The sequence below is a fragment of the Delphinus delphis genome, chromosome 4 (genome assembly GCF_949987515.2).
Source record: "Delphinus delphis chromosome 4, mDelDel1.2, whole genome shotgun sequence".
NCBI lineage: Eukaryota > Metazoa > Chordata > Mammalia > Artiodactyla > Delphinidae > Delphinus > Delphinus delphis.
Window position 1 is genome coordinate 67,015,990 of NC_082686.1, and position 27,520 is coordinate 67,043,509.

The following is a 27,520-nucleotide window of genomic DNA, read 5'->3' on the forward strand; positions in this document are numbered from 1 at the left end:
TAGAGGTGAGCCGTGGTCCCGCTTTATTTCCACTTTAGGACTGAGCAGAGAAAAGATTCAGAGATATTTCTGCAGAGAAGGAAAGTGAGCAAACAGCACAACCAGGAAATATAAACATACCTTCCCAGGTAAGCAAACCAGGAAGCTCAGAGTTCACAAACAAAGGAAGGTAGAGTGGGGGTGGGGGTGGGTGTTAGAGGGGGGATTCATGGGGAAGGAGGCAGGACACAAGATAAACATCCCTGAGATCATCTAGGGTATCCAGGATAGACAGGACACCGAGGGGAAGGAGACCTCCTTCCTCATGCTGTCTCTGCCCCAAACCCTAATGGAGAGGGAGAGACAGTCTGTCTAGAGCTTCAGGCAACTCATGACATCCTGTCAGACACTGGCAGCAGAAATGGAAAGCGGGTGGAGGCAGAGCCACTTGGGACAAGGGAAGTCACAGTGCAGAAGACACACAGCCACAGTTACTGGAGGAGCGTGACATAATTTGCAGGGAAGAGTCCAAAGTGGCCGTGGCAACGTCCCCGCCACCAGCCCTCATCCACCATCTCAATGTCAGTGATGATGTCATCTGGATCAAAGGAAATCTCATCACTTCCCTCTGGGGAGAAAATTGACAGGATATTAGGATGGTCAGGCAGGAATCCCTCCACCCCTGTGTCCCCTTTAAACCTCAGGAAGGGAAATAGGCCTGTTCTTGATACCAAGTCTGGGCCCTATCCTGACCCCCAGAATCCATCCCCGTTCTCATGTATCAAGGGCCTCCAGGCACCAGCCCCCTCAGGCCACTCCCAACCTACCTCCTTGGTAATCATACAGGGCTACAGCTGAGATCCCAGCCCCAGCCCCAGCCGGGCAGCCTGATGATCCTGCATAATAAGAAATATGAATATGGTCTCATCAACATGGAAAAGGAAAACAGACAGGTCCTTCTGTGTAATGGGGGAATTCTCCCTCTTCCTCTCCCCTACAGCTGACCAAATCCAGGAGCTGCCCCACCACTCACCAGCCAGAGTGGAGGAAAAAGAGGGATCCTCAGGCTCGAGCACATCTTCATAGTCGCCCTTTGGTTCCTCATCTGGCTCATGTCTGTCCATTTCCCCAACATCCTCATAGTCATTCTCTGGTTCAGGCTCGGGCTCAGGCTCAGGTGCTTCTTCATACACTGGCTCTTCCTCCATCTGGAAGCCTTCTGGAGTCCTGGGGGGCAGAGCTGGGGGCTCCTCGTTGTCCTGAGAAGAGACGGTGTGAAGCAGGGTGACATCTGTTCACCAGGAGCTGCCTCTCCAAAATCTCCCAATGGAGGACTGCTAAGACCCCACCCATCCCCATGCTTCCATTCTACCCTCCATCCTTGCATCCTTCTAACAGTCTCTCCTAGGGAACACAATCTTTCATCCCTCTTCATTCATCAACCTCCCACACCCATCCACTCAAAGCACCTACCAAAAGATGATAGAAGGGAAGCAGAAAGCAAGTCAGAATCCTTGGAAGACCAAGAAAACATCGAAGCAAAAGCAAAAGCAAAAAAAAAAAAGGTGAAAGATGACAGCTAGGATGACTAAATATCCTAGTCTTCCCAGGACTGGGTGATTTCCCAGAATATAGGACTTTCCGTGCTAAGACCAGGATAGTCCCAGACAAACCAGGATCATTGATCATCCTGTACAGTCCACCTACTAGGACATGAGGAGATGGGGAAGGAGCAGAGAATCTTTGGGGCTCTGCTTACCTCTGGGGGATTCTGCCTTGGGGGCTGGGTAGGCACTGGTTGTTCCCTACTGGTTCTCACAGGCCCACGCTCTGATGACAGACAGCTCCCTGCTGGAGGCCAGGCCTGTGGAGGATGAAGCAACTTTCCAGTGAGCAAGAAACTTCCATCTTCTCTCTTGTACTGACCTGGAATACCCCTTCCTACCTCTGCCAGTTCAAATCATCCATTCCTCAAGATGGGCTCCAACCTGAAATGACAGCTCCTTCCTCTTGTTGTTGCAGCAGTAATTGACTGCACTGGCTGGTGACCTATCTTCTGTTGTACTATGTAAATCTTGGTTTTTTTCAGCTAACATTCTCATATGTATATATGAAGCTTAATTACACAATCAGATTGAAATCTTCCTGAAGACAGGGATAGCAACTGTAGACTTTGCCTAACACAGGGGAGGCCTGTGCTTTATTTTCTAAGAATACAGACCCCTTAGGCTCTTGTCTGGGCAAGGAATCCTTGACGTGGATCCCGAAGGGCCAAACACTTACCTCTGAGGAGATTTTCTTGGGCAGTGGGGCTGACACCACCGGCTCTTCCATAGTGGCCACTGGTGGCTGAGCCTCATGGCTCATCTTTACCAAGGCCTTTCTCTCCTGTTGCTGCCTGGCTTTCTGTTGTGCCTTCTCCTCTTCCTCCTGCTTCCTCTTTTCCTCAGCCATGGATTCAAATTTTGCCTTCAGCCCACGGGCGCCACTGGAAGCTGCAGACACAGGCAAGAAAAATTAGGGTTGTCTTGGGTTGGAGGTAGGGGAGTGGCACTGGAATGAAGAAGAGGAACCAGTTAAATATCCAAAGAAGAGCAGGTAGAGAGGGGACTCATGGAAAGGGAGGTAAAGAGGTATCAATGAAGGAACAAGGGGGTTATAGGAGGATAAGGTAACCCTGATGCCTAGATTTCCATACAGCCAGGCCATGGGATCTCAGACTCTTGCCCTTTTTAAACCATAAGGCTTGTTCTCCTAACCTGCATCTTCTCTGTCCACATTTCTTAAAGCTGTATGCCCTCTGGCCACCATCTACCCTCTATCCCCCATCCAAAGCTCCTTTCCTTATGTGTTCTTCCCAAATGGCTCCCTCCCTTCCTCCCTCTGTTCTCTGCATACAGTTTCTTCACCAGTGTCACTCAGATATCCACTTAACCTAATTTTTTCTAGGAGAGCGAATCTGGGAATATGAGGGTAGGGGTCAAGTCTACCTCAGCTAATCTAGGTAGGTAAAGGCTTGGAATAGGTAGTCTAAGAAGAAAAAAGAATGAGAAGGGAGAAGAGGTTGAAGAGCACAGAGAAAGGGAATTAAAACTTACCAGCCTCTAAGGGTGTTGTCTTCTTATAAGCTGTGGTTGGGGCCTCCATTTCATTGAAACCAACAGCGCTCTGCAGGTAAGAGAACAGTATAGGTAGTGGTGGGGACAGGGAAGGGAGTGGTAATAATCCAGAAGGCAGTAGTCGTGATTGGGTCACTATAGGAGGTCTCCCTAACCTTTTGATGCTTATAGTTAGACAGGGTATTCAAATAGTGCTGTTTTGTGGCAGAGAGAGGGGTAAAGAAGTTCTAGACTGGTGGGATTAGCTCTCCTTTTAAAAAGCTCAGTGTTCCTGGAATCTCACATCTCTAAGTCCAGTTGCCTGGAATGCAGGAGGGTCTCAGGCCAGTACATGAAGAGGTGTAGGGGACGACTGAATGGAGTGGGAAGAAATTATTGCTTGAGTTAATCAATGCCAAGCAATCAATGAAATTTCGACTATCTTTTCCTGGAGTTTTTCTGTTTCTCTGTCTCTCTGCCTCCCTCCACTCTCCTTAGTTAAAGCTCAGGCTTCTGGGACTTCCCTGGTGGTCCATTGGGTCAGACTCCATGCTCCCAGTGCAGCGGGCCAAGGTTCGATCCCTGGTTGGGGAACTAGATCCTGCACGCATGCCGCAACTAAGAGTCCACGTGCCACAACTAAGACCCGGCACAGCCAAAATAAATAAATATTAAAAAAAAAATCTCAGGCTTCAGAAGACATGCCCTTTAGATGCTGAGGGCAGTCAATGGAAAGAGCAGGACACCAGGAGGACAGTGCAGGGCACCTAGCTTTGCCCATCCTTTTTCCAGCTTTGCCTCTCACTCTTCTCCATGCACTTCAGGGAACCATTCTCAAGACACTAGTGTTCTGGTGCTTTACCTTATCCACTCGGTCCTTTTGGATGCCATACTGACCACCAAAGCCCTTGGCATAATCTGCAGGATGGAAAGGTCTGAGAGTCATAAGAGGAGTTAAAATGCTAGAAATGTATGGGAAGAGGGAGTGGGAGCAGTGAGAAGGAAGACCAGAAGACAGGAATGAGGAAAAGAGAAAGATCAATGAGAAAGTGTGAAAATCAGATGATAGAGAGGCATGGGTGGGAAAAGATGAAAAAGGATGGGGAGAAAAACACTTGAGAGAGGATGGAGGGATGAGAGATGGGAAGAGAGAAACAAAAAGAAAGAAGTGACAGAAAAGGGGAAAATATACGGGAAGAAACAGGAAAAATTGAAGAGCGCCCCCCAGCCATCCCCTATGTGTCCCAGGGAAGAAGCCTTTCTCTCTGTGAAGCAGAGGGGCCTCTAAGACTCACAGCCAAATCACCCTCTTGTCATCACCCGGCCTGTCTATCTTCATCCCTTTCTCAGTGATCCCTTTTCTTTGGTCATCCTCCTCTGTCCTGCTCCTTAGCTTGCTGTTTTCCCCTCCACCCCTGTTGGTCTCCTCCCAGCTACCCCTATATACGTACACTTACTTTTCATCCCACCACTTCCTGCATACCTGCCCCTCATATTCTGGGTCCTCCATGTCAGCCTTCAGGGACAGAAGGAGGGCTCCATGTACCCTGTGACCTCCCTCCTCTCCAATCCCAACTTACCTCTTTGGGATTCGTGTTTCTCTGTCTCTCCCTTGTAGTCATATCCCAGAGCTGCCTTGTCCCGTTTGTCCTCCTCTATCCCATAACGGCCACCGAAGCCATGAGAGTAATCTATGGTGGAAGGAGCAGTCATGAGAGCTCACTCTCAGCCCACGGGGAAGTGCTGTGGAAGAGAAGAGTCAGGAGGGATGGGTGCAGGGTGATAGGGGCCCAGGAAGAGAGCGGGGCTTGAATACTAGGAAATGAAAGAGAAATGTTATTCTAAGCAACTTCTATAAGCTTTAAACAATGTTCACTCTTTTCCTCTCCTCCCTTACTTCCATTTCAAGATGAGAAGATCATTTGAATTTTCTCCCTTCTTCAAGGAAGGAGAAAGTATAGAGAGTATAGAGGAGAGACTTCCAGAAAAAAAGAGAGATGCATATGAAATATATGCCTTTCCCTAATCTTATATAAACACTTAGCAACGTCAGAAAAATAGAGCAATCTCTCTTTTTTTTCTTTTTTAAATAGTGAATCTCAAAAGAAAAGAAGAAAAAAATTCCCGGCTCCAGAAACAAACAGGTGAATCAAAACAGCTGACATGATGGTAATTATGAGCTGATATAGAAAACCCAACCTGTTTTAAGTCCCAAATTTAGTGCCTAGGGATTAGGATCTAGGGTCTGGGGTTCTACTTCCTATAAGAACAGGTGGCTGGAGAGCAGGTTCTGCCCACTCCTATAAAAGAATTCTAGAAAAAGCCTACTTACCTGTCCAGGGAAATAGTGAGAGGAACTGTAGGGTTCTTTTTAGCATTTAGAGAAGGAAGTTTTACCTATGAGACTTGGAAACTCCAAGCCTACACCTGAAGGTGTGGGATACAAATATCCAGTTTCATGCTACTTATATCATACAGAAATTCTAAGCTGAGAAATTAATTGAATACTGATGTAGGAAAATATATACCGCAGAAACAGTAAGCATCAGAAGGATGGCATGAATATGAGACAAAATGGACCCCAAGACAAAATGCATTATAAAAAGTAAGAGAGACATAACTCAATGATAAGAGTGCAACTTGTCATTCATCAGGAATATATATGCTGGTATAAACCTATTATCAGAATCAAAACTCATGAAGCAAAGCAGAAAGCAAAATAGACAAATCTATGATCATAGTTGAAAATTTTAACACTCTTTTCTCATCATTAGTAGAAAATTTCGACAAAAAGAATCTAAAATTATAGAAGGCCCAAATAACATTATCAAGACCTAAGTGACATTTACAGAATATTGCACCCCCAAACTGCATAATACACATTTTTTTCCATGCACATATAACATTCACCAAGATAGACCACATGCTTGTCCTTATAAAAAGTTTCAATACATTTCAAAAGATTGGAACATGAGATAACATATCCTCTGATCACAATAGAATTAAATTAGAAGTTAATAACAATAAAATTAGAAAATTTCCCCACTACCTAGAAAATAAGCAACACACTTCTAAATAACTCATGGGTCAGAGAAGAAATGAAAGGGAAAATTAGAAAATGTTTTGAACTGAATGAAAATTAAAATATGCATGACTGTGGAATGTAGCAAAAACAGTGTTTAGAGGGAAATATATAGTTTTAAAAGCCCATACAGTAAACAAAGGTTTAAAATCAATTATCTAAGTTTTTACCTTAAGAAGCTACAGAAAGAACAAACTAAACCCACATTAAAATGAAAGGAAAAATAATGAAGATAAGAGCAGAATTCAATAAAATTTTAAAAACAAGTAAATAATAGAGAAAATGAGCAAAGCCAAAAGATACTTCTTTGAAATTAATAAAAAATAATACTGATGAATCTCTAGCAAAAATAATTAAAAAGAGAAAAAACACAAATTAACAATATCAGAAGTAAAAGTGAACGTATCACTATAGATCTTACAGAGGTTAAAAAGAAAATAAGGGAATACTATAAATGAAGTTATGCCAATATATTTGAAAATATAGATAAAAATGGAAACATTCCTTGAAGAGCACACTATACCATAACTTAAGAAAGACTGAATAGACCTGTATCTATTTAAGAAATTGAATTCATAATAGAAAACAAAAATCATAAAGAAAACATGGTCTATTACTATTAAAACCCCTAGAACTCAGACAGAAATAAAGGCATAGTTTCTCTGATGGGAAACTTCTCAACCCAGGGCACATAAAACTCTCATAAAACAAATATCCCTTTCCCCCCACTGAAATAAATTTGCAAACAAAAATTACAAACCATCAAAAAAATAAATAACCATGAGGGAAAACAGATTAACTGAACAGAAGAATTAGCACCCTCAAGAACTGCAAATAATATAACAATGTGAAAGAAATTATAAAATGAATACTTTAAAAATAATTAAAGAGTTAAAGAAGGGTGAAAAACATAAGGAAAGCAATAGGGCATTATGGAAAAGGAATCAGCAGATTTTCTATAGAATCAAAGGGAACTTGCACAAATGAAAATACATGAAATAAAGTTAAAAATTTAGTGGACAACTTAAATGATAATTAAATACAGCTGAAGGGAGAGTTACAGAACTTAACAAAGATCCAAGGGAATTACCCAGAATACAACACAGGGAGATGAAGAGATGGAGATAGACAAGAGAAATTAAGAGACATCAAGAACACAACTTATCAAAATTTTTGGATGCAGTGAAAGCAGTGCATAAGGAAAAGCAATGCATATATTAGAAAAGAAAAAAGACCTAAAATCAACAATTTAAGTGTCCACCTTAGGAAACTGGAAAAAGAAGAACAAATTAAATACAAAGTAAGCAGAAAAAATAAATAAGAATTGGAGCAAAAAAATCAATGGAATTAAAAACAAGAAGCCTATAGAGAAAATCAAGGAAACCTAAAGCTGGTTCTTTGAAAAGATCAATAAAATAGATAAGCCTCTAGTCAGACTAACAAAGAAAAAAAGAGAGAACATAAATTACTATAATATCAGAAATGAAAGAGGCTATATTACAACAGATTCCAAGGAAATTAAAAGGTAATAAAATAATACTATGAACAACTTTATTCCCATAAATTTGATGACCAAGATGAAATGGACCAGTTCCTTGAAAAGACACAACTGCCAAAACTTACACAAAAAGAAACAGATGACCTGAAAGGCCTATATCTACTAAAGAAATTGAATCAATAATTAATAATCTTCCGAAACAGGAAGCACCAGGCCCACATGTGTTCACTGGTGAATTCCACCAAATATTTAAGGAAGAAATTATACCAGTCCTCTGCACACTCTTTCAGATGATAAAAGCACAGAGAATACTTCACAACTGTTCTATAAGGTCAGCATTACTCTAATACTCAGACCAGACAAAGACACTACAATAAAAGAAAACTAGAGACCAGTATTTCTCATGAACACAGATTCAAAAATCCTCAACAACATATTAACAAATCGAATCCAACAATGTATAAAAATAATTATCTACCATGACCAAGTGGGATTCATCCTAAGTATGCAATGATGGTTCAACATTTGAAAATAAATTAGCATAATCCATCACATCAACGAGAAAAAAAGAAAAATCACATGATCATATCAATAGATGCAGAAAAAGCATTTGACAAAATCCAACACAATTCACAATAAAAATTCTCAGTAAACTAGAAATAGAGGGGAAATTTCTCAACTTGATAAAGACTATCCACAAAAACTCTACAGCTAGTATCATACTTAATGGTGATAAACTTAAAGCCTTCCCACTAATATCAGGTACAAGGCAACTATGGCCTGTGTCATCACTCCTTTTCAACATTGTACTTGAAGTCTTTGCTAATGCAATAATGCAAGAAAAAAAGTATGTAGACTAGAAAAGAAGATACACAACTGTCTTTGTTCACAGATGACATGACTGTCTATGTAGAAAATCCAAAAGAATTGACAAATTCTTGAAACTAATAAGCAATTATGGCAAGGTTGCAGGATACAAGGTTAATATACAACAGTCAATTGCTTTCCTATATACAAGCAACAAATAAGTGGATTTTGAAATTAAAAATACAGTATCATTTACATTACTACCCCAACAAAGAAATGCTTAGGTATAAACTTAAAATATGTATAAGACCTATATGAGGAAAACTATGAAATTCTGATGAACAAAATCAAAGAAAACTAAGTAAATGGAGAGATATTCCATGTTCATAGATAGGAAGTCTCAATGTTGTCAAGATGTCAGTTCTTCCCAACTTGGTCCATAAACTCAGTGCAACCCCAATCAAAACCCCAGCAAGTTATTTTTTGGATCAACAGTTTCTAAAGTTTATATGAAGAAGCAAAAGACCCAGAATAGCCAACACAATACTGAAGGAGAACAAAGTTAGAAGACTGACACTACCAGACTTTAAGACTCACTATGAAGCTAAAGTAATGAAGACAGTGTGGTAGAGGTGAAAAAATAGACAAATAAATCAGTGGAACAGAACAGAGAGCCCAGAAATAGACCTCCATAATTATAGTTAACTGATGCTTGCCAAAGGAGCAAAGGTAACACGATGAAGACAAGATAGTCTTTTCAACAAATGGTGCTGGAACAAGTGGACATCCACAGATTAAAAAAACAATGAATCTAGACACATGCATTACAAAAATTCTCTTTTCACAAAAATTAAATCAAAATGGATCATAGACCTAAATGTAAAATGCAAAACTATAAAACTCCTAGAAGATAATATAGGAGAAAACCTAGATGACCTTAGGTATGGTGATGCCTTTTTAGATACAACACCAAAGACACAACACATGACAGAAATAATTGATAAGCTGGATTTCACTAAAATTTTAAAAACTTTTGCTCTGTGAAAGACAATGTTAAGCAAATGAGAAGACAAGCCTTATACTGGGAGAAAATCTTTGCAAAAGACACATGTCATAAAGGACTGTTACCCTAAATATACAAAGAATTCTTAAAACTCAACAATAACAAAACAAGCAACCCAACTTTTTAAATAGGTCAAATATATTAATAGATGCCTTGCCAAAGAAGATATACAGATAGCAAATAAGCATATGAAAAGATGCTCTACATCATATATCATCAGGGATATGCAAATTAAAACAATAATATAACACTACACACCAAATGTGTGGTGTGTGAATGGCCAAAATCCAGACTACTCACAACACCAAATGCTGGTGAGGATGTGGAGCAACAGGAACTGTCATACATTGTTGGTGGGAATGCAAAATGGTGCAGCCACTTTGAGTGACAGTTTGGCAGTTTCTTACAAAACTTAACATACTCTTACCATAGGATCCAGCAATTGCACTCCTTAGTATTTACCCAAAGGAGCTGAAAATGTAGGTCCACACAAAAACCTGCACACAGATGTTTATAGCAGCTTTATTCATAATCGCCCAAACTTGGAAGCAACCACTATGTTCTTCAGTAGGTGAGCGGATAAATAAACTGGGGTACATCAAGACAAAGGAATAATATTCAGCAAAAAAAAAATGAGTTATCAAGCTACGAAAAGACATGGAGGAAACTTAAATGCATATTACTAAATGAAAGAAGCCAATCTGGAAAGGCTACATGGTATATGATTCCAACCATAAAATATTCTGTAAAAGGCAAAACTATAGGGACAAAAAAAATCAGTGGTTGCTGAGGGATGAGGGAGATGAATAGGCAGAGCACGGAGGATTTTTAGGACACTGAAAATACTTTGTATGACAGTATAATGATGGATATATGTCAGTATACTTTTGTCCAAACCCATAGAAAGCACAACACCAAGAGCGAACCCTAAAGTAAACTATGGACTTTGGCTGACTTTGATGTGTTAGTGTAGAATCATCCTTGGTAAGAAAAAAAAAAGAAAGAAAAAAAAATACACACACACACACCATTCTGGTCAGTGATGTTGATAATGGGGGAGGCTATGCATGTATGGGTGCAGGACTGTAACTTCCTCTCAATTTTGTCCTAAATCTAAAAAGTTCTGAAAACATAAAGTCTTTTTTAAAAGAGAGAGAGAGATGGAGAATTAAAAGTTCTAATATACATCTGAGTTCCAGAAGAAAGAATAAAAGAGAAGAGAGGAGAGACACTACCTAAAGAGAAAATGCCCGAGAACTTTTCATGTTGAAAGTTAATTCTCAGGTTGAAGAGGAGCAATAAGTCTCATGTAGAATAATAAAAATAGATCAACACCTAGATATAGCCTGATGATATTTCAGAACATCAGAAACAAAAAGAAAAATTTTCATGAGACAAAACAAAAACAGAGAGACAAGACATGTTACGTACAAAGGAATGATGATCAGACTAACCCAAGAGAAATGCCATAGATGATGGAATAATATCTTCACCACGATGAAGGGAAAATAACAATGAAGAATGGAGCAAAATAAATTTTTTTTTCAGACAAAGCCTGGGAGTTCTCTCATAGACTCTCACTGAAAGAATTATCAAAGGATATACTCTAGCAAGAAGGAATAGAAGAAGTAAGGAGGAAACAATGAAATATTATAAACAATGATGAGCTAGTAAACTGGTAAATATGTTGGTCAATTTAAATAAGCCTTCACCTAGTAATAATAATGATTAATTTTTGTGGGGTTTAAAAACAAACACATGTAATCGATATACTAAACAATTGTTCAGTTGGTACAAAGACTGTAGAACGTAGAAGAAATGTAATTAAATTATTCTTCATTTCCTGTGTTACTCAGGAAGAAATAGTGATTAATTTAAAACTTAAGCCACAGATGCACATTAAAACTTAGGAATAACTTCCTAAAATAAAGGAGTATAATATCCTATTTTTGATCCATTAGAGGGGAAATGGGACTAAAGAAAACTTGACCAAGCTCATAGAAAGCAATATAGGAGAAAAAAAGAAGCAAGTACATGCTTGGATTTAAAAATAAAATAAAATAGCAGGTAACTGGGCCATGGAACTAAAGGGAGTTGACGATGGCTGTTGGTAGTTGAAGTCTGGGTAGTCAGGTTGCTAAGGCTGAAATGCAGGGTCCTTGCCTTTCTGAGATGCGTGTTTTTCCACTTCTCCTTTGTAATCAAAGCCAACAGCTGACTACAGAGAAAAGGAGAGAGAATTGATTAGAGTCAGAGATGAACATTTTCTCCCGCTCTCACTTACCCTTACACCTATAGCTCAGCCCAGGGGTTAGTTATAGGGGCTCAGAGCTGAGTATGGGGGTTCAATGTAGAAACAGACAGTACCCTGACAGGCTGGTGTAAAGGCAGTGTGCTACAAACCAATGACCATGGGCCCTGGACACAGATAGCTCTAGATCCAAACCCCAACCCCACCTTTCCTATTTGTAGTTGTGTAACTTTAGGTATGTCCTTTAATATTACTAAGGCTCAGCCTCTTTTTTTAGTTTTGTTTTTCTTTTGGCCATACGGAGGCATGTGGGATCTTAGTTTCCTGACCAGGGATGGAACTCGTGCCCCCCTGCAGTGGAAGTGCAGAGTCTTAACCACTGGACTGCCAGGGAAGTCCCCCTTGGGCCCTTTAAATATGAAATGAAAATAGATATACCTGCCTTATTAACCTCAACTGTAAAATGATTCCAACTTATTTGGGATATTGTGAGGACTAAATGGGGCAAGATACATAAAGTGTGGGCACTCAGTAAATTAGTGTTTTTCTTCCTAAGTCTCATGAAACTAAAATGAGATAATAGCTAGAAAACTGCCTTTTAAACTATAAAGCAGCACTGTGCACATGTAAGAGATATCATCCTATACTGACTGATTATACTGTGCCTCTTCTCTTTCCTTACACAACAGTGGAAACGCAGAGATGTAGATTTTGGTGGGATGAGAGGCAACCAGGAGAATCTGGATCCTAGCTGCTTTGGGACAGGATATATTGGTAAATATCTAAGCTAGCTATGTCCCCATATGGCTCAGTAATAGGTCCCTAAGCAAGTCTAGATTTTGCATTTTAAAAGTTATTAGTATGGGACTTCCCTGGTGGTGCAGTGGTTAAGAATCCGCCTGCCAATGCGGGGGACACAGGTTTGAGCCCTGGTCCGGGAAGATCCCACATGCTACGGAGCAACTAAGCCCGTGGGACACAACTACTGAGCCTGTGCTCTAGGGCCCAAGAACCACAACTACTGAGCCCTCGTGCCACAGCTACTGAAGACCACACGCCTAGAGCCCATGCTCTGCAACAAGAGAAGCCACTGCATGAGAAGCCCATGCACCATAACAAAGAGTAGGCCCCGCTCGCCACAACTAGAGAAAGCCCGTGGGCAGCAATGAAGACCCAATGCAGCCAAAAATAAATAAGTAAAATAAATAAATTTATTTTAAAAAAAGTTATTAGTATGTATTGTTTCTTGATTTACAAGACACACTGATTGTTAAGGTGATTCGGTTTGTGGCTGGTGAGGCAGGAATTGAAAGAAAGAACAGTGAAAGATTAGGCAAAGGCAGTAGGGGAGCCAAGAAGGAAGAGAAACTGCACCCTGATTAGAGACCATTACGTGCTCCATATTCCATTACTGCTTTTAAAAATTATCCTCTGTGCTTTTACTTTACCTTACAGTATGCTTTGAACTTTTCTGGGTTTTTTTACCCCTACAATTCAAATAACACTCTAACACTTAGCTTTAAGGATTCAGGCCTACTTATTAACGGCTGCAGGTTAAACAAACAAACAAACAAACAAAATCTCAGCTAGCTGTGAAGGAAATGTCCCCTCTGTGTGCTGCTGCAGGGCAGAGACACTACTCTGCCCCATAAAGAATGAGCTCAAAGAATCTGATCTACTAAGGTGTGAAAATGAGAACATGAATGAGTTATCAATCGTACTCTCCGGACCACTCTATCGTCTGTAATCATGCTGTCCTTTTTCTCTTTCTCTCTTTAAAACTATCACTACTTTTTGTACAAAGGAGTCTTTAAAACACCTGGACTTCAAGGAGTTAGTACTAAGTCCTGTGAAAAGTAACCTTCACCTTCTAAAAACATTGTAACCTTAATTAGTTGTTTTACTTGATTATTTGCTACCATTGTAATAATATTTCAGCTGATATGTCTGTTTTCCTGAAAGGCATAAATATTTATAAGGCTTTCATATTAGACCAAAGGAGGAACTTTGGAATTTCCTCTTCTCCCTTCATGCGTACAGGTATGATAAAACCAATGGCTTAACATAGCACAGGGAGATCAGCTCGGTGCTTTGTGACCACCTAGAGGGGTGGGATAGGGAGCGTGGGAGGGAGACGCAAGAGGGAGGGGATATGGGGATATATGGTATAGCTGATTCACTTTGTTATACAGCAGAAACTAACACACCACCGTAAAGCAATTATACCCCAATAAAGATGTTTAAAAAATAAACAAATAAATAAAATAAAATGCAGGGGGAAAACAATAAAACAATGGCTTAGGGATTCCTTATTCAGAGTTTGGGAGTCTTTGTCTCTTTTAAATTAACACCTTTCAGGTCAGCATGTGGCCTCCAACAGCGGCACCAAAGAACTTGCTGAAGGGGGTGTGGGAGCCATCCTCATGATGGACCCTCCGTGAGGCCACTGCCCCATCTTTCCACAGGAGAAGCACAGACCTACATTCAAGGTGATTGTTGGTAAGTCCCACATGATCTGAGTTGGGTGGCACAGGGAGAGAGTTGTCACTTACCTTGTCTGCCCTGTCCTTCTCCACTCCGTATTTGCCCCCAAAGCCTCTGGCAGCATCAGTCTGGGAAGAGTGCTTCTCCACCTCAGCAACATACTCATGGCCCACAGCACTCTGAAAAAAATCAAGATCGGAATGAGTGAGAAGATAAAAATGACCATGAAAAAATAAAATGATCAGAGATAGGATGGGATGTAAGAATACAAGAAATTCCACTCTAGGTCACACAGATAATCTCTGACGGAGTGCCAAGGAACGTGTGATGGGAGAGCAAGATGACTTTTTCTGGAACCTTGCACATCCTGACTCTTCTTTAATACCACTAGGAACCCATCATTTAGGAAACTCCCATAGGATGGGTTGGGAACCAGAAGGATAGAGACTACATAGACAGGGAAGTGTTTAAACCACTGCTTAAAAAGAGGCTGAAACACGGGCTTTGTGCATCAAAATAGAAATGAGGGTAGTTACTGGGGAGACACCTAAGGGGACTGACTAGATGCCATAGCCCGGATTGAATATTTAACACAGCCAGGTGCTTTTGTTCTGGACCTTTGTTCCTACACAACCATCAAAGTTCAGAAGTGCAGCCTGGGCCCTAATATTAACAGTGATTGACTCTTTATACCAAAGGGGGCTGGTAGACAACACCGTGAGTAGTCCAAGATGGCATATAATTTAACTGTTTTTTATTCCCCTCCACTTTTTTCTCCATCTACCATTTTCTACTTGGTTTTGAAAGGTATGTCTCTTTTAATATTTGGATATGGATGCTTTAATAATCTTGGAATTGAATAATACTTCAAACCAAATAGTGATACCTTGCAGAGTCTCAACTAAGAAGAAATTAGAAAGTTTCTTCTTCCTCCTGAATTTCCGATTCCATGCTGGGATAAATATTAATACAGAGATGGATGTGAAACACTGCCCTATATGAGTTCCTGGGAGCTCATTTTGCAGTGTTTTTGGGTCTGTGTAGGTCAACTTTGTTTGCTGAGTTCAGGAATGAATGACTGCTTATCTATTTTACTCTTTCCTAGGAATTCTGTGGGAGAATACAATGCCTACTTTGCACTTTACACAATGACAGAAGGGTGAACTAACAGCTTTCATTAAATTGCTTTTTCTCCTTGGAGATTAACTCTTTTTTCTTATAGGAATATACCTCTATCTTTTTTTAAAATTTATTTATTTTTTATTTATTTATTTTTGGCTGCATTGGGTCTTCGTTGCTGCGTTCGGGCTTTCTCTAGTTGCGTCAAACGGGGGCTACTCTTTGTTGTGGTGTGCCAGCTTCTCATTGCAGTGGCTTCTCTTGTTGCAGAGCATGGGCTCTAGGTGCGTGGGCTTCAGTAGTTGTGGCACATGGGCTCAGTAGTTGTGGCTCTTGGGCTCAAGAGTGCAGGCTCAGTAGTTGTGGCCCATGGGCTTAGTTGCTCCACAGCATGTGGGATCTTCCCCGACCAGGATCGAACCTGTGTCCCCTGCATTGGCAGGCGGATTCTTAACCACTGCACCACTAGGGAAGTCCTATATCTTTATCTTTGAGGTTAGGAAACTCAATGGAAAAATACAATTCAACATACAGGCTTTCTTTTTATCATACTTTCATAGTATCTAATGGATAAAGGAAAAATAATAATATATTTGAGGACATCTAATAGATAAATTCACATAAATATTTTTCACGTCTATGTGCAAATCATATTAAGTGATGTATAAAATATGTACAAAAAGAACACTAAATATACAGTAAAGAAACCAGTAAGAGACACATCCATTTAAAAGCAGTAAGTGATTTTAAAACATATTTTCCCCTTCTCTATGTGTGTCTCCTTAGTCTAGGAGTTACAGTGTGGCTGGGTCTACATACACTAGGCCAGCCCTTCTAAATTCTTGGCTCCCATTTTCCGTCATCTATATTTTATGTGTTGAAATCAGGGGGCAAATGACACAAATAATATGCGGACATTCTCTTTTAAAACCCAAATGAATATTTTACTTTTGAATAAGTTTTAAACCATAAAACCAACAAACGAATCAATTCACTTATTTATTTTTTTAAAGCAAATATCCCCCTTTCAACTCACCTTGTCCATTCGGTCTCTTTCCACCCCAAACCGACCTCCGTAGCCGTGGGATGCTTTGGGCCCTGATTCCATCTCCTTCTTCTTGAGAACATCATGCTCCTCTGACACTTTGTTCCTCAGCTGGTGAATGCTGGAAGTAACCACATCACAGAGACTCGTCTAGCACAGAGATGTCAACAAACCCTCCTTCACAGAAAAATTGAAATCTTGCAGCGTGTTCTGTTCATTTTTAGCAATAGCCCCCAAAGTGTACCTGTGCTGGGTCTGGGAGTAGGAGGTTAGTGTGGTCTGCATATACAGCCTGATATAAACTCTCCATAAGCCAATAGTATTTCTTCTAGTCTGTTATTTTGCTCACTAAATAACCTTCTGATATTTAGTCTCATGTTCCTAAATATTAGAGGACAGTGTTACCTATATTCTAGCAACCGAAAAGTTATTTTCCTCTCTGAATGGATTTATTGTTTAACAGTTCGGTACTCTACCTCAAGAAGCACAAAGATATTCATGCACCCTTTACCCACACATTCTAGTCCTAGAAGTCTACCCCAAGGAAATAGTTTTAAATATGGCAAAGTTTAATGTCTAATGATATTCACTGAAACATTGTATTTAATAGCAAGAACCAAGAAACAATTTATATGGAAAAAATGGGGAATAGTTAAGTAAATTGCAATATTACTTTTCAATGGCACATGAGGAAGTCATTAAAAACGATGATTACGAAAAATGCAGCATTGGGAAATTTATCTATACATTAAGTATTCTGTGTCTCTTCTTGTCAAAAATGAATGCCCTTCACACTGCCCATATATCTGCTAATTCCTGAGAGAACTAAAAACTAAAAAGGGCTCACTAATAAAATTCACTCTCATCACTAATTGCAAAGTTGCAAAACTTTAAGGCTCAAATAACCTTGATTTGGGACACTTCTGTCCTTAAGAGAACATAACACCAAAAGGAGGCATTCTCTTTCTTACTTCACTTTCATCTCTACCATGTGGGTAGAGAATACCTCTCTGTATTTGTTTGGGCTGAGGATAAGAAGTGACAGCTCAGCACCAGCACCAACACCAGTACCAATAAGTGACAATCAGGACTGATACTTGGACACATATAAGGACCACTGGGGATTCTTAGAAATATTTGGGCAAGAGAACCCTAAATAAAAAATTTGACTTCCTGCAGCAAGAAATGGACGTTTAAGGAACTGAGATATAGTGATGTTCCTGGGACTGCGCTAGCTCAGAGAAACCAGATATATTGCTTACAGGTAGAATGGCCATCTCACATCAGAAAGTCTCCTCTTTCGTGGAAGAATAGATCCATCTTGTGGCCTTGTAGTATAAGCCCAACAGAGGTCTTTTTAAAAAGCCTTCTCAGCTTTAGTCAAAGTTAATTTTAGAAAACTGGCTTTGAGCCAGATGAAATTAAGCTAACAGCTGGAAGAACCCTCTGTTCCTGTGCCTGCTCTAAACCCTCTGGCAGCAGTGAAGGCAGAGATCCTGTGTTGCTATTTCAACAGCATCAACACTTTAGAACTGTCAGTGTCAGAAAAGTTATTGGTTCCAAGAACAGGTAAATGACCAATATTTCCCAACCAAAGTGTTCAGATGAAGAATGAAGAAAATGGGACTAAACATTACTTTCAAATGGGAAAAATTAGCAAAGTTTTAATAAATCCAATTACTGTTACATGGATCATAACTGTATTATAGTTGAAACAAGTTTTTAAAAGGGATTAGAAAATGAGATTCAGGAATATCCACCTAATAGATGACAATGAGGTTAGTCAGAGAATCATGACAATAGATAATATAATTTGAATGAAAATGTTGGGGCCAACAAAGACCAACTTCTTACCAAATTCATCAGAATATAGCTAAGGCACTATAAATGTGTTAGTTATATTATTCCTTTATTAAATAAATATTAAACTTTTTTGAGTGTGAGGCACCATTAGGCTCTGGCAATACAAAGATAATTAATGTATGAAAATAGTGATCAGGTGGAAATACAGAAAGGAAAAAAAAAATTGTAATTCAATGTCCTAATTGGCATACCTAAGAAACTTTTAACACATTAACTCTCAGATGTCTATTTTAAGGCTTAAAATACCTTGGAATTGATGAAGCAATACAGTTTATAGAAACCAAGTGACACCCAGGACCTCAAAGATGAGCTAAGAGAAGGAAGAGCTTTTTTTGTTTTTATTACAAAAGTAAAAACACAAAAGTGAGTGACAGACTGTAAGATTTTATTCACAAACAGTATGATCATAGTTGTAGAAAATCCTAAAGAATCTACATAAATGTGCTACTAGAACTATTAGGTATATTTAGCAAGGTCCCAGGAGACAAGATCACTATTAAAAGCAATTTTATTTCTACATACTAGTCACAGACATTTCTGAAAAAATTAAAGAAGACCTAAATAAATGGAGACATATCCCATGTTCATGGGTTGGAAAACTCAAGACTATTAAGATATGAGTTCTCTCTAAAATGATCTATAGATTCAGTGCAATCCCATTCAAAACACCAACAGGCATTTTTGCAGGAATTGACTAGCTAATTCTAAAATGTATGTCATACAGAGTGAAGTAAGTCAGAAAGAGAAAGACAAATACCGTATGCTAACACATATATATGGAATTTAAGAAAAAAAAATGTTATGAAGAACCTAGGGGTAAGATAGGAATAAAGACACAGACCTACTAGAGAATGGACTTGAAGATATGGGGAGGGGGAAGGGTAAGCTGTAACAAAGAGAGAGAGAAGCATGGACATAGATACACTACCAAACGTAAGGTAGATAGCTAGTGGGAAGCAGCCGCATAGCACAGGGAGATCAGCTCAGTGCTTTGTGATCGCCTGGAGGGGTGGGACAGCGAGGGTGGGAGAGAGGGAGACGCAAGACGGAAGAGATATGGGAACATATGTATATGTATAACTGATTCACTTTGTTATAAAACAGAAACTAACGCACCATTGTAAAGCAATTATACTCCAATAAAGATGTTAAAAATAAAATAAAATAAAATGTATGTGGAAATGTAAAGTCCTAGGATGGTAAAAAGTGTTTTTTTTTTTTTTTTCAAAGGAGAGCAAAGGAGAAGGACTACCTGATTTCATGACTGCAATAAAAAGTGCAGTACAATAAAGCTACAACAACCAGTGCAGTATAGTGTGGGTCAGAGCAGACATATAAATCAATAAAATAGTCTAGAAATAGACCCTCATGTATATGGTCAAAGATGCCAGGTAAGTCAGTGGGGAAAGATTAGTCTTTTAACGATGTTGGAATAATGAGATATCCTTATGGAAATAAAATGAACTTCAATCTTTACCTCACACTGTATGCAAAAGCAAATTTGAAATAGATCATAGACTTAAATGTAAAAGCTAAAACTATAAATCTTTTAGAACAAAACATAGGAAAAATCTTCACAGTTTGAGGTAGGCAAAAATTTCTTAGACACATAAAGCACTAACCATAAAAAATTTTGATAAATTAGACGTCATCAGAATTAATATCTTCTGGTCTTCAATAGAAGCCATTAATAAAATGAAAAGGCAAGTTACAGTCTGGAAGAAAATATTTGTAAAACACATATGTCACGAAAGACTTTTATCCAGAATATATAAAGAACTCTTAAAACTCAATAAGAATACAAAGATCCCACTTTAAAAGTGAGGAAGAGATTTGAATAGACACTTCAGAATGAAGATAAATGAAGATATATGAATGGCACAAGAAAAGATGCTCAATAAAATTAGTCAGCAGAAAAATACAAATTGAAATCCCCACACACTTACAAAAATAGTTAAAATTAAAAATATTAACAATAACAAGTATAGACAAAGATGTGGAGCAATTGAAACCCATACATTATTTGTAGGAGTGAAAAAACGTTTCTTTCAGAAAACAGTTTACTGGTTTCTTAAAAAGTTAAAACACACTTTTTATATGATTCAGGAATTCTACTACATTTAGGTGTTTCCCAAGAGAAGTAAAAATATATGTTAACAAAAAGACTTGGATCAAAATGTTCATGACAGCTTTATTTGTAATAGTCCCAAATTGTCAACAACCCAAATGTCCATCAACAGGCTAATAAACCAAACTCTGGTATATCTGTACAATGCAAAATTACTTGACATTAAAAAGGAACAAAAGACTGATATACACAAGACCATGAATAGATCTCAAAAATATTATGCTTAGTGAAAGAAGACAGACACAAAAGAATACCTTCTATACTATTCCACGTACATGAAATTCTAGGATAGGCAAAACTAATCTGTAGTGACAAGAAGCAGATCAGTGTTTACATCCAGCCAGGGGTGGGGAGGGGTATATCGACTGTAAAGAGGCACATGGGGGCTTCTCTGGTGGTGCAGGGGACACGGGTTCGTGCCCCGGTCCGGGAAGATCCCACATACTGCGGAGCGGCTAGGCCCGTGAGCCATGGCCGCTGAGCCTGCACGTCTGGAGCCTGTGCTCCGCAACGGGAGAGGCCACAACAGTAAGAGGCCCGCGTACCGAACAAAAAAAAAAAAAAAAAAAAAAAAAAGAGGCACATGGGCACAAGTGAGCAAAAGTGGGGAGAAGAAGATGGAGAAAATGCAAGAGCCCTTGAAAACCTGGCAGCTCCTGGAAGCACTAGGCTGCTTGGAGCTGCCTGGCCCAGGACTTCTCTACACAATAGATGAAGGATGGATAGGATCATTTGAACTATTCACCAAATTACCAAACCATTCCCCAAACTAAATATATTTTAGGCAGACTTAAAAAAGAAAGATCATGGTGTAGAGGATGGTAGTGAGATTAATGAGAACCACAATCACTTCCTTTTCCTGCTTTGAGTCATCTGAGCTCTGCAGCTGCTGTTCTCCTGTTCAACTTCCCCTCCTTTCCAAGGACTTTAGTGATTCCCATCTGACGTTAAAGGTTTTCCTAGCCCACACTAGCCAGAAAGAATCCCAGAGTATTGGAGGCTTACTATTGGAAGGTCCTGTAGAGGTCTTTTTGATCCCAATGGCAAGACTGGGAATCAGAGAGGGAAGTGACCTGTCCAGGATCACCTGGTTAGTTACTAGCAGAGACTGAGCTTTTATACCTCAGTAGCCTGGGTAAACGGGAGGGGAGTGGGTTTTTGTGTAAATGTCTCCACCACTTATTCTATCAGATATAGATTCAGTTAGGCTAATAAGGAAACACCCACATTTTACAACTCTAGCGGTCACCAGTCAGAGTAATATATATACTGGACTGTGTAACACAACAGTCCAGGTAAACGCCACTTAGGAAGAATGAAGATCGCCATCTGTTTACATGTTTACTTTTAGGTTTTTAGGAAGAAAATCTGATTCAACTAATCTATATTAACAGGAAAGAGAAATAACATTATTGAGCTGCTAAGTGGTGCTAAGTACTGCACTAGATTTTGCTATATGCTAGTTCATTGAATTCTAACCATACACCTGCCAGGTAGCTATTATTATCCTCATTTGATAAATAAATAAGCTGAGTTTCAGAGAGGCTATATGTCTAACTCACATTGCTATTAATGGTAAAGCTGTGAATTGAATCTGAATCTATCTGATATCCAAACTCCAGCTCTTTCCATAAGATCATGGCAGGGATTTAGGAGTCTTCTTTAAAATGTTCTACTCCTACTCTGCATAAGACAGGCACTGGGAGGGGAAAGGTACAAGGAGAGTTTGTATGCTTATCTTAACAGTTTTCAGGATACTAGGACTGAGCGGCCTTTTCTCAGAAAAGGAAAGACGTCTTACTTTGGGTAGGATTGATGAGCCTACAGAGGAGCATCAAAGAAGCTTCCTGCATGACCCAATTCCATGTTTTTGCTTTCCAACTGCTTCCAGAATTGCCTACTTTCTTTAAATATGATATTCATTACAGTTACTTGAAATAAATCATTTATGTCTGATTAAACAACACTGTGGAGTACTGAATATTATCAAATTGTATAAACATGTGCCAGGTTTTCATAGTGTGTTTCTTGTGCAATGTGATAATCCACTGACACTTTTTAAAATCTAGAAGAAAATGAGGTAAAAACACTGCTGTTTGTGGGGGAGGGGAGTTAAAATGGAGCTTAAAAAAGATTAATTTTGCCTATTTATTTACTTTTAAATTTTGCTCCTGTTATACTGTTTATTGCGTCTATTGGACATTCTGACACTATCCAAAGCAAACAGCCCTGGTTAGATGATCCCGAATAATCCATGGATTATTAAAGAAGAGAGAATCTCTCAATCCTCATACACAACATATCCCACAGAAACCCCTGGATTTGTCTGTGAGTAACTTCCTTCTCTGTTATGGTATCAGAGTTTATTGTTTGTTTTGCTTTTTTTTTTTCTGGTAAAATATTGGGTTATAATCTTTAAGATCCCTATACATCAACAGGTTTTCCAAGTGTCATATTTCTTCATATTACCATTCATGGCTTCCTACTTCTATTAAGTAGCCAAACACAAATTTTTATTTTAAAAGGCAATTAGACCAGGTATGGGACCTGATATTGTCCTTGTTTTACAGCATTTATTCTGAGTTCTTTACCTTGACATTTTACTGAATCCCCCTTGGCCCATCAGAAGTCACCCTACAGTCCAGACACACATTTACATTTATGTGAATAGATAGATAGTAAATGATACAAGCTCAGCACTTCCCTCTCTGAATTCCTCATGCCTTACTGACGGAAGAGAAACAGTTATAATAATAGGCACAGTTGGGGAAATATCAGAGTGGTTAGAAATAAAAGACAGATAATAGGGTTGGGGGGATAAGAGGAGAGACATGAAACAAATACACAATGACACCCAAAGGGACACATGAGGACAGACTGAAGGAAAAGCAAAGACACACAGACAGGAATTTCCCTCTTTCCTTCCCTCCTCGCCTTCTCCTGAGTCTCCAAGGTTTCCTTGGGTTCTTCCCATATCTCTTTCCCTCCTCCCAGTCCTTTTGGTACCTACTTGATGTGCTCTGTGCGTCCAGACCCCTCAATGGTCTTGGCTCCCCACCGTTGTTCCTTCTCAGAGATGTCATTCTACAAAAGACAACACTCAGCAATAAGTGATGGCAAGAAATGTGCCAGGCTGCGAGAGGCCACACAGCTGACACACATAACCCCCACGTCCCCTGCATTAGCTGCTTCCGGCACTCAGGGACTTTACTCAGGCTCCTCTCTGTGCTTATCCCACCCAGGCCCCCATGTTAAAATTAAGCTGGTGAGCTCTGAAACCTCCCTTTCTACTCTGCATCCCTCAAACTTTCTTCTTTAGGTCTCCTACAACTTCCGAATTCCCCCAAATTATACATGTTCAGCTCAAATCCTGGCTCACACGCCAAAGGACACCCAGTTAACCTGTTCCCTCAGCATAGCCTGCCATAGCCTGTCAATCACAATGTCAAACTCCTCCGCACCCGTCTCCTTCCATCCTCAGCACAGGCTATCATGCAGGCCCCACTCATGACAGCAAACTGTCCTGCCAGGCAGTCCCACCATGAGGGCTATCCCAGTCCCAGACTTTTTCTAAGCCCCCTCAAGGGTTACAGAGTGGCCCACACGCCTGCCCACTGCCCTTCATTGCCCAAGGAAAGTTATTTCCACACTCACCACAAAGTCAGGGTCTGTGTCCCAATCATCACCCTGGGTCTCCACGGAAACAGATACATCATGACCTACTACAGACTTCCACATCTGAGGGTGACAGAAAATGGGAATGATTAGGTGAAAAAATCAAGAAGAGGGAAAACAAGAACGCTGAAGTCAATGATATAGCAGCCAAAGTTTCATGCTATTTTTTTCTTAGAAGAAAATAGAATCTGAGGCAAAGCAGATGGAAGTTTTAGGAAAGCACTTTTTCTCAGTTAGAGGAAGGGGGATGTGGATTTATTTAAGACAAACTAATGTGGCCTGGGCTCATTAGTCTGGACTGAAGTCATCATGAATGTAGGTAATACTAAATAACCTGGGTGTCACATGGCTGAGATCCTTCACTTGTGTCAAGAGGCCAGCCAGCTAGTGGCTTGAAGAGGTAATCAATGAGGATTGCTAGAACATCCCTGGAATTACAGCAACATTTCACTCAGGTATCTACATATAACTTCTTTCATAGTTCTTGAGGTATATATTTGTCCAGCTCTTGATAATGTGAACATCTACACTCCTCTACAACCTGCTAAACGCCGTTGAGAATTTTTCCAACCTCCACTCAATACTGGCCACTGCACAGCTGTGTGTCAGTAGGGGCACTCAGCTGAAATTCCTCAACTGAACAATGCATGGGGAAGCATTATTTGCTGAGAATAATTCATTTATTGTTCAATTTTTAAAAACAGTTTAATTATACTTTGAAAGTAGATAACTGGTTCAAAAAAGAGCATGTAATAAGCCCCTTGTTTTGAACATTAAGAATTATTTGACTTTTATTAACTAAATAAATGTTAGAGAAATATTTAGAGAACACTGCTTTGAGGGGGTGCCAAATTGTTATTCCACTAGGGCATCCCCAGTGTTTCTGCTGGCCCTGCCAGTCCTGTGTGAGGAGCTGCACAGGTGCTCTGCATCTGTGGGATCCTGGATCTTGGTGTGGAGAGGAAACAACAGACAATGCCCATCTGTTCTGGTGCTGAGACTTCTTGACCCTGGTACCACTTGCTGGCTGGCAACTCCCTGCCCACCCTTCCCTGCTCAGACTCCTTCCCCACACTGTTTACTGTCTTTTAAACAAGCCCATCTTAAAACCACTCCTAAGACCCTCCAGTCTCTCCAGAGGTGCTCAGATTCTCCAATTCTCCTTTCCACTTGAAAACTCCATCCTTCTCCAGCTCTTTGAAAAACCCCTTGGAAACCAGTCCAAGGGAAATCTGGGGGTAGATTGGTTAACAAGATGCAAAGAGGACACTGGGGAAGTACGGACCGAGTCAGCTGCACTGTGTGATGAGTCACTGCCAAGAGCAGCTCTGCCTTCCCCTGTGGGGCAACAGTAATGCATGGTCGGGGGCACATTGATAAGACCTATGGTCCTGGCTCCTGGGCTGCTCTGCAACAAAAGTTCGCACAGAAAACTGGAAAAGAGAAGTTTCTGAAATATTCATGAGCAATAGGGAAGCAGTGAGGACCGACAGTCCTGTCCTCTTTCTTGCTGTTCCTCCCAGGTCTCAGGTTGACTCTCCCATAAGCCTGCCATCCTCATGTATTTTTGAAACAGAGGGAAGGGTTTCTGACACAGAGACAATTTAGTATGCTTGAGCTACTGGCCGGAAATACGGAAGCCAAGAGGTACTATCTAGAGGTGGGAGACCAGAGAATAAGTCGGTGAGGCCTGGTGGCCAGGATATCAGGCACAATCGAGGGCCTCTTCTTAAGGTTGCCTGAGTAGAGTACACGGACACAGAGTCAGATCATCCAGCTCTGTGGGAATATGGGTTAGGGAGTCAAAGTAGAGAGGGTATGTACTTATTTGCCAGGTACCAGGTTAGGCAATTTACAAATATTAACTTAAATAATTTGGTAAATCACTGAACTTCTCTGATACTGTTTCTCCCAAGGGAAAATAAATGGAGAGGTTAACCTCGCTAATTCATCAAGTCCCCTCCATTTCTGACATTCTGGGATCCTGTGACCCTACAATCAGAGAAACTAGCCCTAATCGAACCGCCACACCTTCATCTGGCACTTGGTTCTCAGCACTGGTGTACATTAGCTACCACTACTTCCTGATCTGTTGCAATGTCTCCTGTGGGTTTTGTCTCTCTGCTAGACCATAAGCTCTCCAGGGGCAGAGACTGTCTCATCTCCAGTGGTCCTCCTCCCAGCTCAGTGCCTAGGACCATCGGGCCTTAGAGAGGATTGTAGATTGTGGGCAGAAACCAGGGGTCCTGGGTGGCTGCTGGATCGCGTTCCCTGGGCTCCAGCATCTCCCTTCTGCTTCCATCCCCAGATGCTTGTTATCCACAAGACCTCACACCCAGGCCGGCCTTCTGGCCATGAAAGGTTAGCAGCTTACTAGCAGGGACTTCACAGCTCAGCAAGGACGAAAAGTCAGGCAGAGTCCTCTCACTTCAACTCTTGTCCTATGCTCCCCAACTTTCCCACTGCCCGGAGTACCCACCTTTAACCGCGCAAGCGTTTGCTCTAGGCTCTCGGCTCCTCAGGTAGACACTCGGCTCCTCTCTAGCTCCTGCCACTTCAGAGCAAGAAACTCTGAGCTGCTGCTTCAGTTCCGTATTCAGGTTTTCTGTCATTTCCTGCTACCCTGTCTTCACAGCTACTTCCTGAAGTTTGAGTCAGTTCCTTCTGCTGAGGCATTGAAATAAATAAGGATTAAATGCTCTGTGCTTACTCTTTTGCAAGGCTTTGAGGGTTCCAGAGGTCATAAAAAAGTGCTGCTCTTACTCTCAGAGTCTATAATCTGGTCAGGGGAGCAAAACGTTCAACTAGAAAGCACATAGAAGAATGCTGTACAACACTATTTGTGTCCCCAATAGGTGGGCAATTGTATCTGTTTATATTGAAGAAATTTAGAGAATTTGGTATGGGCTGAAGGAATCAAGAAAGGTTTAATGGAAAAAATGATTTTTATGTGGTTTTGAAAGATAAGATTTAAAAAGAAAGTCACTTCCACATTACGCACAGTACTAAAAACTGGGGTTTGCATACAGTAGATGTTCAAATAAACATTGATCAATCAAATGATGGAAGGGCATAACTCATAGGGGAAAGGCAAGACATGGAGGGAGGAAAGTTCAGAGATTGTTAAGGGGGCAGTGAGGAGTGTGAGCTAATTCAGAAAGATTTGGTCCCAGGTAGTAGGAAGAAGTCTGAAAAAGCTAAGTGGTACCAGATGATGAAAGGTCTTTGTGGTATTCTGTTATTACTGTTCTGTAAGATTTGCTGCCCCTCCCTTCCCTCTTGAAGTCAGACTTGCTCAGGTGACTTTGTTTTGACCAGTGAAATGTAAGAAGTGAAACATCAAGTGAGACTCGAAGCTTGAGACTTCAAGACCAGCTCAAGCTTTGCTATGCTCCTGTGTCCACTGCTTACCAAGTGTGAATGAAAAA

General features: G+C 40.3%; 1 protein-coding gene across 1 annotated transcript; it reads right to left on the minus strand.

Moving 5' to 3' along the window:
• Window positions 1-26,744, minus strand: HCLS1 (hematopoietic cell-specific Lyn substrate 1). The gene is made up of 14 exons (XM_060010735.1): window positions 26,572-26,744; window positions 24,072-24,155; window positions 23,428-23,501; window positions 16,418-16,547; window positions 14,331-14,441; window positions 11,691-11,745; window positions 4,658-4,768; window positions 3,940-3,995; window positions 3,078-3,147; window positions 2,263-2,474; window positions 1,739-1,843; window positions 1,013-1,238; window positions 807-875; window positions 1-607 (listed from the first exon to the last, which is right to left on the minus strand). Exons 2-14 carry the CDS (start codon window positions 24,153-24,155, stop codon window positions 471-473), a joined length of 1,440 nt encoding a protein of 479 aa, XP_059866718.1. The 5' UTR covers window positions 26,572-26,744; the 3' UTR covers window positions 1-470.
• Between the last annotated feature and the right edge of the window lie 776 nt (window positions 26,745-27,520).

Bases quoted from the DNA above. Each gene is read 5' to 3' on its own strand.
- HCLS1 (XM_060010735.1), bottom strand. From the start codon at position 24,155: ATGTGGAAGTCTGTAGTAGGTCATGATGTATCTGTTTCCGTGGAGACC. The intron at 14,442-16,417 runs GTGAGTTGAAAG...GATTTTTTTCAG, and splicing joins AAAGAGACCGAATGGACAAG to AGTGCTGTGGGCCATGAGTA. The intron at 4,769-11,690 runs GCAAGGACCCTG...CTTCCACCATAG, and splicing joins AAAACACGCATCTCAGAAAG to ATTACTCTCATGGCTTCGGT.